At 38.8% G+C, this 11,713-nt stretch overlaps 1 protein-coding gene across 1 annotated transcript; it reads right to left on the bottom strand.

The window, feature by feature from the left end:
• Positions 1-304: 304 nt before the first annotated feature.
• LOC149005518 (uncharacterized) lies at positions 305-11,513 on the bottom strand. The gene is made up of 7 exons (XM_089168637.1): positions 11,366-11,513; positions 8,853-9,235; positions 4,903-5,010; positions 1,696-1,857; positions 1,424-1,595; positions 1,178-1,251; positions 305-1,057 (listed from the first exon to the last, which is right to left on the bottom strand). The coding sequence occupies exons 2-7, from the start codon at positions 9,207-9,209 to the stop codon at positions 977-979; spliced, it is 954 nt and encodes a 317-aa protein (XP_089024763.1). The 5' UTR covers positions 9,210-9,235; positions 11,366-11,513; the 3' UTR covers positions 305-976.
• Between the last annotated feature and the right edge of the window lie 200 nt (positions 11,514-11,713).

The following is an 11,713-nucleotide window of genomic DNA, read 5'->3' as shown; positions in this document are numbered from 1 at the left end:
TGTGAAAGAACAGAGATTCGAATCCATAACTATCTTGGACTTAACCCTGAGGGGTGGTTCAGTTGGCAAAGACCAACATAAGAGGTCAGAGTTCGAATCCCCTCGGGGCCAGGGTGAAACCCCACCTATATTAATTATATAAAAAAGCACCTTGAGGATGTAGTCATGGTGTGCGCAAACTGGCCCGAATGAACCCAATTCCAAAAAAAAAAACCTATCTTTGTACTTACTACCTCTAAGAGGCTGCCATGTCTACTTTTCTCTGGATTAAATCGATAATTACTTATCCGTATATGCACATTTAAAGGCCTCCGGTGCACATTTAAAGGCCTCCGGTGAACTTGAACATGCAACCTCAGTCAACTTGAATACATGATTCGGGTGACTCATTTCCTTTCCTGAGATTTCAATAACTACAAAAATAAAAGCAGCTAAGCTAACACAACCGAGAAAGATTGCTATATTACATAACCACTGGGTGTGCAACCGGATTAGGATCCTGTGGGAATTATTACGAGGAAGATGACAATGGCCTTGATCATCATTGTTATTAGGAGACAGCATTCATACTCAGGAGATTCTCCCATCAGCTCCACCAAATACAGCATTGAATACCGATAGAATGCCACAATTGACCTAACAGCCGCTTCATATGTTTTATTTTGCCTTAAGCACCACATTTGCCCTGAACTTCACTCCAAACAGGACCTTCAACGTAAAGCCAAAAATCTATCACTCGAAGATAAACTCAGTTTCTAACAGTGGAATGCTACTAAGCTCAACTGGTTCACCTCCATACTCTTCACTAGGTCCTATAGTGAACCAATTAACCAATAAAAGAAGATACAAGATTTAACAGATTTTTTTTTTACACTCGGATAATGCAGATGTATGTAGTCAAAGATTGAAAACAACAACATTAGTCTAGGATCAGAGATGAGGAAGAGTTATCGGTTGGATCTGCCCAGTGATTTATCTATCGTTGTAAAACTCTTTTCATGATATCCTGTAATGGGTTCCCAATTCCTGCACCAACAGTTTCCGCCAAATACTTTGCCTGCAGAAGTTCCAAGCAGAGAGAAGGGATCATGGCACCATCCACCATTCCAGGAGCCGCATTGATGCAGCAATGGAATTCAGATAAAGAAAAGAAATGAAACAGGCGTTTAGAGCTTACCTCTTGGACAGTCTTCCCGATGTCAAAAGCATCTTTTACTCGACCATCCATGAAATGCCACGTGTCCCGAAAATCTAGAGCAATTTGACATACCAAAGAGGAAATGAAAATGCTGTACCCTAAATCAGCCCCCCCAATCATCCCCCCAAAAAAAAACCTCTGGGTCGGGGTTAAGTGTCATTCATTTACTCCATAGCTACCACAAAAGTGCTTTATAAACCTATGTCAAATAAGAAGAAAACATACCTGGAGAATTATCTGTCAGCATGTACACCTCAGATGTTGAATATATCCCCCCAATGACCGTACGCTTTAAGTACCAGTCAATATCAGAGGCCTGGTCACCAGTAGCTTGCAATATTTCATCAACCAGCATGGCCCTCTGCTTAAAACTGGTTGGGATATTCATCGGTTGTGCCTGTCAATATGTGTAAACAAAAATTGGTACACAAGAATTCAGCAATTGGTCTTGGTGATTCGACCTCTTAAAGCTTAATAATGACAGAAGATAATAGAACCTGGATGCTAAGTGCTTGAGGCCATTTTGATATGTAGGGAGCTTGCATTTCCAGGCGAATCCGAATAAGTCTTGATACACATTCACTGGGTATTAAATTTCTCAACTCCTCTCCTGAGTCGATTATATCAATAAGCCTCTGTAAGCATTCATCCATGAAAAACTGTATTCCAAAAAAAAGAAGAAAAGAAGAAAAGAAGAAAGAAAATTAGATCACATGAATCTGAGAAACTAAAAAAAGCATTCAATAAATTAAAGAAACATCTCCTGGTTAGATGGTAAAGGAGCTAGAATACTCTCAGCATAACCTAAATAAGGAACATATACTGTAATCAGGAGTCGAACACCCAGATTAATAAGCCTAACGCACAGAAACCAGTGGATAAGAGGTGAAGGTATTCACAAAGATATCCACTATATCATTCAATACTAGAAGACATAATAAACCAGACAAACTTTCTCATCAGTACCCTCTGTACAGCCAGACTTGCATAGAGTTTATAGGTAAACCAAAAACAATTGGAAAAACAAACATAAGGGTTTCCAACCTTTAAATTTGCTGCTAACGATAGTGACCAGTTGAGAAGCAATAAGGCCACATCTAAGTACTGGGTGAAAATCTCAAATGCATGCTACAGTTGGATTCATCTTAGGGAGACAAGAAACTGGTATGCAACCTCACCTTGTTTGGATCTAGGGCAACCAACACTATGTGAGAACCCCATTATCATCACTTATAAAAATTGTTGTGGAAAAAGGGCAACTTATTCCAATCATTGACTTTCACCACTAGGGGAGAAAACTCCACTTCACTGGACAATCTCCAGGCCCTGAGGTTTGGAGTGGAAGATCATATCTAGAAAATGTAGGGGATAGCTGGGTGGATGCAATAGTAGAAGGCTACCCAGATGTGGATCAACAACAAAGCAACATTGATGTAACAAAACTTTGTGTGTGTTCTAACCAAGAGGAGATGAACATGCTTTTTGGTATTTTTTCTTTATTTGGAATAAGGAGATCACAGGTTTAACTATTGTAATATTCCATATGGGCATTGAGCCTGTGGTTGGATTGCTGGGAGTTCAGGAGGGTATGATTTGGACGGGGGGTTTTGTTTCTCTTAGGTCAGGCGTGGTCTCCCATGCATCCTCTTCTATTGATTCGATTTCTAAGCATCTCTAATTGAAATAGGTTTAAGGTGAGTTGTTTGGCATGGAATGGAAACTCGCAACAGAGGAATTTGAGCACAACAGTATGGAGCAATATAATACACACAAGAAGAGTTAAAGGCCAAGGGTAGGTCAAAAGGTACTTAGGAAGAAATACCGAGAGCTATGAATGGCTTTGGTTGACCTCAACAATGGCCTTAAAGAGCAGCAATGGGAAAATAGCACTTGTAAAGCTGACCCTATGATGTAACCCAGGGTTTAGGGTTAGATTTCAGGATATTCTAAATTAGAACCAGCATGCAATAAGGGGCTTAGATTTTTCAGCCAAGGGGTTTAGGAGCCAATAAAGCTGCTGGGAATGCAAATTCAGGTCTGAAATTTTATAGGATTTCAAAATGGGAAATTCAAGTCCTAGGTCAACTGGGAGTCAGCTAGGATTAAGGTTTTGGGGAATGGCTGCTGTTCTGCAGTTTAGAACTAGGAAGTCACTGCCCTGCAGATTGGGGAACTGTTTCAGAGAAGGTAAGGCTGAGGTACGAAGGTTTAGAGTTTTCTGAAAATTCAAAAAAATTCTGCAACTTCACTTAAAGAAGATGGAGTGCAGAAAAATTCTAACTCCAAAAATAGGTCTGATCTAGGGAAACTGAGGTTAGAAGTGAAGACTAGGGGTTCCTGCTATTCTAATGAAGGTGGAAGCCTGGGGAAGGACTTGGGTGCAGGGGAAAGTGAAGGGAAAGGGACTGGAATAATTTGCATGGGCTTGGGTGGGGTTTCAAGGTTTGGGGTTGAGGGGATGGGGCTGTGAAGGCTGCGGTCAAAGAGAGAGGAAGTTGGGGTTGGGGATGTGGTTTCTTACTTGCTTGTGAATGAAGATTCTTGCAGAAATTCTGCGGCTGCAATGCTTGAAGATGTGAAGAGAACCTTGAAGTTGAGGAATAGTTCACAAATACCCAGCCATAGGGTGTCCCTCAGGATCCCATGACTTCTACAAGCCAAACTCTCAAACTCAGGTTTATTCAATAATCAAGACTGAGAAATAATTTACAGCCCTTAGAACTGAATTGAATTCAAAAAAGGATTCCCTTACCCATTTGGGATCCAACACTACTTGATTAGAACTTGACTAAAATAAGACCACTTCTTAAGATAAGATTTCTAATTTTAGAAAACCCTATCTTGAACAACTCATACTCAAACAGATACCAACTTAACTCAACTACTAAGACCCTAAATTATGAAATAAAAAACAGAATTAATTTTCCTAACTAAAACTGGACTCGGTCAATCAATAATACTTGATTGAGAGGTAGAAAAATTGCCATTCTACCCCCGGACAGATTCGGCCCCTTTTAGTTGGGCCCTGTTTCCACGGATGGGCTTGGGCCCTCTTCTGGGCTCTTTGGGACTGGTTGGGGGCTGGTAACATCACCCTGTTTAGTTGCAAAAGGCTTAGTTGAGGTGAGTTCTTTCCCACCCTTTCTTCTAGTAAAGTTTATCTTTTGTTTCTGATCCTCCTCCACCCAAACCCAAAGATAAGATGAAGAAACAACCAACACTGAAGATAAAGAAGTCTGAACACAGGAAATATCTAATATTCATGCCCAAAGATAAGATGAAGAAACAACCAACACTGAAGATAAGGAAGTCTGAACACAGGAAATATCTAATATCCAGTGATGATGAAACTCTCAATTACCTCAGTAAAGGAAACTAGAAAATACTGTCTTATGGGGCTACTAACAAAAGTACATTGAAGTTTGAATGGAGTTTCTTTGGAGTGATGCAGCAATATGAGAAATGCTCACAAAAAAATTGGACTAATTATGCTATCACTCCAGATGAATTAGTGAGCAGTTATGACCTCAAACCAATTGCATCTCACAAATCTAAATATTAATGGGGCTTTACCAACATGAAACTTCAGACAGATCCACATAGTTCCATACTTCCAGCACAAATGTATTTAATAAAAAAAAATAAAAAACAACAACAACAACAGGAAAAAACAGAACCAAAAGAATGGGAGAAGAGGTTTGTACCTCTACAAGTACAGCTTCTTTCCTGGGGAAAGATCCAACAATTGCAGGAGAGACTCCAACCTCCCTTGCCCCTGTAATCAAGGCTGTTTCAGTCCATCCCAATCTGATCTGCATTTCAACACAACATGAGAACTTCACCTAGTTCACAAACAAACTACATATCTTCACAAGTTAAACTTACAACTCCAATTCTAAACAGCACAAAAAAGTAATTTGATTGGTCACTGAATTCAGCCTATTTTCTCCAGTAGCACAGTGGGACAATTAATGGCTTAGATATGGCATCATGGCTCTTGATTGGATTGAGAAACTGGACCAAATATGGAAGCCAGTTCAGTTCAAGATCCAAGCCTCTTTTGGACCAAAATAAGGCTTCAGTAGGCAATTCGGGGGCAAATTTGGCGATTCGTCATGTAAGTAACACGGCACTTTATAACCTTTTCTCATTGAAATGAGGGTCCACCCAGTCATGATTTTCTATTCGATTCTTTAGGGCCTGTTTGGTTACATGAATCCAGAGATTTCAAATCTCTGGATTCATGCATCTAAGAATTATACCCGTTTGGTTGTAAAAATCTCTAGATTCATGAATTCTATAGATTCACCTTTTTACACTAAAAACGTGAATCTGTAGATTTATGGGCAAGGGGTGAAATCCAGAGATTTCAAAAAAGCTATACATTTGCACATTCACAAAAATCACGTCGATTAAATAGTTTTTTAGGATGAATCCACTGATTTCATTCCACAACCAAACACTTAATTTTATAAATTATGACTCCATAGATTTGAAGTCTATAGATTTGAAATCTCTAGATATTTGAAATCTCCAGACTCATGTAACCAAACAGGCCCTTAGAAAGTTTATTATTTTTAGCTCTATGGGTCTGGATAGTCTCATAGTTGGTCCATGTCTTATTGTCTTAAGCTATGTTTGAGTTAAGGATTTAGAATCATATATGTAGGAGATCACAAACAAAAAAATCATGTGCTAATTGCTGTAATATTCTGGCAGCTGAAGACAGCTTAGCTTCTGCCATACTGATTCTAACCGATGGCAACTGGAATTTTCTCTTTGAAACTTGTTTCTCTTGGTACCTTATATCTTCTCTCTCTTCAATTTTATCCCATCAAATCCCTGTTTTCCCCCTCACATCCTATTATATTTCTCCAATCGAATCCCCCTCTTCCATAGTTTAATTTTTACTTCTCTTTTAGTACTGTCATTTTTGTTACAGGTTGATACAACTTGGCAAATATCATAACTAGGTTCAGAACACTCAAATTCACAAAGAAATATTTTCCATTGGACATATCTGTAAGCTGAAAATCAAACTATTCTTTCCATTTGAGTTCAATCATAAATAGAAAAAGGTGATATGGACAATGGTATCTCATACTGAACTAGAATAGGATGGATGAAGTGGAGAGGTGCGTCCAGGGTGTTGTGTCATCAGTTAATTTCTTTAAACTTAAAGGAACATTTTATAGGACGGACAATCATGCAATCAGCTATGATTTATGATGCAAAATGTGGGGCAATTATGCAACATCATATAGAGAAACTCAGTGTAGCATAGATGAGGATGTTGAGATGAGTGGCAAAACTAAAAGGATAAAGGAACGAATATGAGCTGATTTGGAGTAGCTCCAATACATGATAAGCTACAAGCAAGTTGTTTGAGGTGGCATGACCGTGTTCTATGGGAGCCTTTGGAATTTCCAGTACAGAGGAGCGATCTGGTAGAGATTGAAGGAACTTATTTGGGTAAAAGCAGATTAAAGGAACTTCAAGAGCCAAAGGCAGACCTAAAATAATCTGAGTAGTGGCGAGGATATGCATGCATAGCTTTGGCCCTGTATCAAGAATGAGCTCAGAAAACGCTGATTGGAGGGCAAGGATCCATGTAGCTGACCCCAGTTAGTTTAGGATAATGCTGACTTATTGCTACTGTTGTTGTTCCATAATCTAAATTCTGAGGTCCAATTTCTTATGCCTTTCCACAATCAAAGTCAGCTTCTTAAACCTATTATGATATGAAAAGGCACAGAGATAATTTAGAATAAGAATTTGTTATCCTTGAACTCTTCTCCTGTTAACCTTTAAGAGGACAACGTAGAATAGGAATCTGTTAACTAGTATATAATTTTCTTCTCCTTTACTCTCAATTGCATCCTCCCCTGGAGTTTGCAAAATCGGAGTCGAAGTGGGAAAAAGGAAATTGATGATTGAGGATTGTCACAAACTGATCATTTTAGGTACTTAAGTTGAATCAGAAATAAAGGAGGAGAAAAAGGATGATGTTGCACAAAAAAAAAATTTAAACAAGGTCGATTAAGTGGAGTGGTGCATTCGAAGTGATGCGTGATTGACGTTTTCATTTAAAAATTGAGTAGAAAATTTAGGACACAAATAGCTATGATGTATGAAACTAAATGTTGGACAGTGACGAAACAACATTGACGCAGAACTTAGTCACTGAATTGAGGAAGTTGAAAGGGATATATAGTAGAAGTAAAAAAAGACCAAACAAGGAATGCAAAAATTAGGATCAACCAGGAGTGAGGAAGTAAAGAGAAGGTTTTTTGGGGTGCCACAGACACATACACCAAAGGCTTTAAATTCTCAAATAAAGAGCAGAGAAATGATATGATTAGAGGAGTGGAAATGGAAATGGTCAGCGTTAGGCCTAAAATAAAATAGGAGAAGTGGTGAGGAAAGACATACATAGCTTAGGATTATTAACAAGCACAATAGAAAATCTTTGAATGGAGCTGATAGAGATAGAACACCAATGTATCTGACCCCATTCACTTGGGATAGGCGTCGTTTATTCGTATTGAATTGAGTAGTTGACCTCTATCTACATTAACATATCAGACACAGCACTATGCTATGATATTAACCGATAATAACAACATACACACACACACAAACGAGAACCGGTCTAATCAAACATCATACTGACAACCATGGTAAAAAAATTCGAGAGAAACTCAAGTTTTGACCGGGTGAAAATGGGAAACTTAGGTGGAAACTTGGGAAATTTCGAGGAAACCGAGGACTTTTCCATACAAGTTTCGACATGTTTTAGGGAGTATTTTGGGGTAGAATCCTGTATTTAAGCTAATTGGAGTATAAAGAATACATTTGTTGTATTTCGCTAAAAAAATCAATGTAGATATGTCATTCAATGTACATAACATCAATGTAGAGTTGTCCAAAAAGTACATTATAAACTTTACTACTTAAACACATAACATTCAATATATAATTTCTAACTTCAAAATAGTTGACAATAAAAGGAAAATACAACTTAGTGTTAAGATGAGTGCCAAGAGTGGATTCATCCTATGAGCTGAGTAGTACTACGCCTGCAACATCCTCTCCTCCAATCAATAAATATAGACATCCCATGACATTTTATGCCTATGGTTCTCAAGTTAATTGACAACTGTAACTTTATGAGTCTGGTCATCAATATGCTTAAGATAACCAACCTGAGGGAATACGTACTTTGGATAGGGAAGTCCTGATGGAGGGGGTATTTGTCGTGGGTATTTGGGGAAACATGAAATAAACAAAAAAATTGAAAATTTGGAAAAGCTACAAAATTTACAGGAAAAATCCCAAGTTTCCACAAAATTTCCCAGGTTTCCACGAAATTTCCCAAGTTTCCCACGAAATTTGGGAATTTTTTTCCTCATGAACCAGCTGGTCCAACTGGGTTGAACCAAGTTTTGACAAGTTTCGAGGTTTCGACAAGTTTCAACGAAATTTCGACAATTTCGATCAAAACTGAGGACTTTTTTTCGGTCCTCATGAGTTTCGTTTTGCATTTTCCAAAATGGGAAATTTCGATGGAAACTTTCTCAAGTTTCGATGGAATTTTGTTCTATGCTGACAACTTCACAGACAATACGGTAAAAATAAATTGGGGTGCACTAACCACATGAGGAAGAGCTGCCTGAAGGACACATGCTTGCTCCTCTTCATACTCAACTCGTGGTTGTCGCACTCCTCTGGAGGTCTGTCTCTCCTGAGATTGTTCTTTTCCAGATGCAGTTGCTCCTGATGTTGCAGATGCAGAATGTGCTTCTTCATTACTGAATTTAGCAGCTGCTGTTGTTGCTGATGCAGAATTTCCGGTTTGTGTTTGTTCTGGGGGATGAACAGGGTCTGTCTGTTTCAAGGGTTGAGTATTGGAGTCAGTAGAGAAACAAGAAAAATTGGTGCTGATTGGAGAAAGTACAAGTCGTCGATTTGCTGGGATGCCAAGGAAGCGCTTCACCACAGATCGATACATCTCAAACAGTAACTGTCAATAGTATTCTGCAAAGAATAAAGCACACTCAGTATTTAAATGTCATAGAATGGCTCCACGGAAGATTATCTAGGGAATTCAAAATCTGTCTCATAAGAATTTGATTTGCCATATTATCCAATGAAGACACCAAATCTTACATAACTCTCTTATTGCTGAAATCTTACATAACTCTCTTATTGCATAGATTAGATGATGCAAATTAACAGAAAATCAACTAATACAGGGAAATCTAAAGCTAAGATAACCAGTAGAACAAAGCAACCAATAGAGACAGATTAATCAGTTCCTAAACCATCAATGACTAAGATAAGATGGTTACCTTTAAAATTTACAAAACTATGGTACTGAATGTAGCAAATGAATTTACCAAAAAGAACTTGGTAAAGAATTAATACAAAACACATTTAGGAACTTAGACATGCTATGTCTAAGAAAACCAAATGACCAGACCAGAAACAAATAAACTGCTAAACGTATATTAATCCAAAAAATGTACTACTATTCAAAAGATCCACAGTATTATGGTTTTAGAAACATGTATCAGCAGCTGAATAAATAACTTAGGAAGTAACTCAGACACCAGTTGATGGAAAGACAAGATGTAATGCAATCAAGTTTACAATATATCAAGCAAGGCAAAATGGATCAAAAGAGACAAATGCGTTCACTTCCAGTTGGTAACCAAAGATAAGTAACATAAAAAGACCACAAAAACAAAAATGGGTTTGTGATTATGATATCTGAACCAATAAAAGGCCAAGTATGTAGGTTATCCTTTACAACAGAGGAGTCCCCAGGGCTGGATATTTTGGCACAGCCCCTACCAGAAGGTCCAGAACCATGCAATAGCAGCAGTTGGGAACTCGCTACTGGGGCCAGGAAATCAAGTGATGATGGAGATCAGTGAGAAGATCTGGGAAAGGGAGAGGTACCAACAGTCAAGGTTGGGGAAGACAAGAAAGGAGATGGCAAAATTGAATTTCAGAATCAGTAGTGCAATGGCAGGGAGACGGTAAAAAAGTTAGGCTCATATCTCAGAGAGGATGGTAATGTGATAATTGGGGACCGGGTCATGCAAGAGAACTCGAAGAGAGCAGGGGGTTGTGAGAGGGAGCTTCAGGAGGATAGAGAGAGAACCGGAACGCAGGATAATAGAGAGTGGAGACGGACTCATAGGTACTCCCTTTAATCAGACAGAGAGGTAGAAACCTTTTCTTTTTTTCTCTAAGGGTCATTTTATTAAAATAAGCGAAAAAATATAAGAAGTCAAATAGGCAATGAGGAAAGAATCCTCAACACCATGAAAAATCAAGAAGCAGAGCAATCAGCTGCTCACAAGCAACTTTTAAAATCTAAACATGGAGAGATCCTCTGCATCCTTTTGTAACTTCAACCGAGCTTCGAAGTAAGAGATGAAGAAAAAGGGTAGATGGGTCGAGGGTTCTCTATTGAGTCAGACGGAGAAGGGGCCGGAAGGAGGGAAATCTCGGGTTCTCCCTTGGTTGGAGTGAAAATAATAGGACGGAGACAAAATGAGACAGGTACACTTTGAGACTCTGCTTACCAGGTTTTCACAACTTAGATTCAGTTCAGTTTATAATTCCTGGCTCTCTCTCGTCTTCGCAATCTCTCGTTTTTGCAGGACATTATCGCAAAACCATAAACGATAAACTATCGCTTGAGTCTGCACTCAACACAATGACTCTCGCTCGCTCGCTACTCATTATTTCATTTGACAAACGTCTTCACCTTCGCCACACCATTAAAGAAACTCTTCCGTTGAAGTCTCCTAACTAGATATGCTAAAACTGATCAAACAAAACTCGAAAATAGATGCTGATTGGTTTGGACGAAGCTAATCATTTTTAAGGAAATTCAGATAGAACAGCATCATGCAGATATCTGAACAATCTGAATCGAATAAAACTTGCATCAGAAAGGGACGGGAAAAATGGGAGCTGAGATCGAATGCAAAATCCCTAAGGTTCACCATATAAAACCAAAACATACAGCTCAATTAGGTTCTTTAGCAGCTCCTTATCAGTCAAATTCAATCAATCAGATGTAGAAGACAAAGTACAGTAAGGTAGAAAGATGTATAGACGATTTGGAGAATCACCCAGAGAGAGACATACCTTTGACGTCGCTGCAAACACTTCGCTTGACAGAGAGGGAGACGTGGGAGAAAGTTGTTCAGACAATAAAATTCAGGTTTCCGTTCGGTTCGTTACCTGGACGGAGGAGCTACAGTGCTTAAACTGAGTTGCATGTATCCACATCATATACCGCTAATTAAGAATCTTTTTTATCACAAGTGACGGAAAATAAATTAATAACCAGAATGGAAACTGTTATAGACAAATCTACGACAGAACAGCCCCAATGAATTGGCTCCGTTATTCAAGACCTACAAGACCAAAAGGTCTTGCCAATGATGGGTTAGCCAAGCAGTTGAAGACCCGCTTACTACGGAAAGGTTCTGG

The sequence above is a fragment of the Hakea prostrata genome, chromosome 9 (genome assembly GCF_041222555.1).
Source record: "Hakea prostrata isolate BN-2017 chromosome 9, UWA_Hpros_2, whole genome shotgun sequence".
Taxonomy (NCBI): Eukaryota; Viridiplantae; Streptophyta; class Magnoliopsida; order Proteales; family Proteaceae; genus Hakea; species Hakea prostrata.
Note: the sequence above shows the minus strand (reverse complement) of the source record. Positions and strands in the feature narration are given on the sequence as shown.

Excerpts from the sequence above, each read along its gene's own strand:
- LOC149005518 (XM_089168637.1), bottom strand. The coding sequence starts at position 9,209 with ATGTATCGATCTGTGGTGAAGCGCTTCCTTGGCATCCCAGCAAATCGA. Across the intron at positions 5,011-8,852 it reads AGGCAGCTCTTCCTCATGTG|ATCAGATTGGGATGGACTGA; the intron begins GTTAGTGCACCC and ends GTTGAAATGCAG. Across the intron at positions 1,252-1,423 it reads GCTGACAGATAATTCTCCAG|ATTTTCGGGACACGTGGCAT; the intron begins GTATGTTTTCTT and ends AAATTGCTCTAG.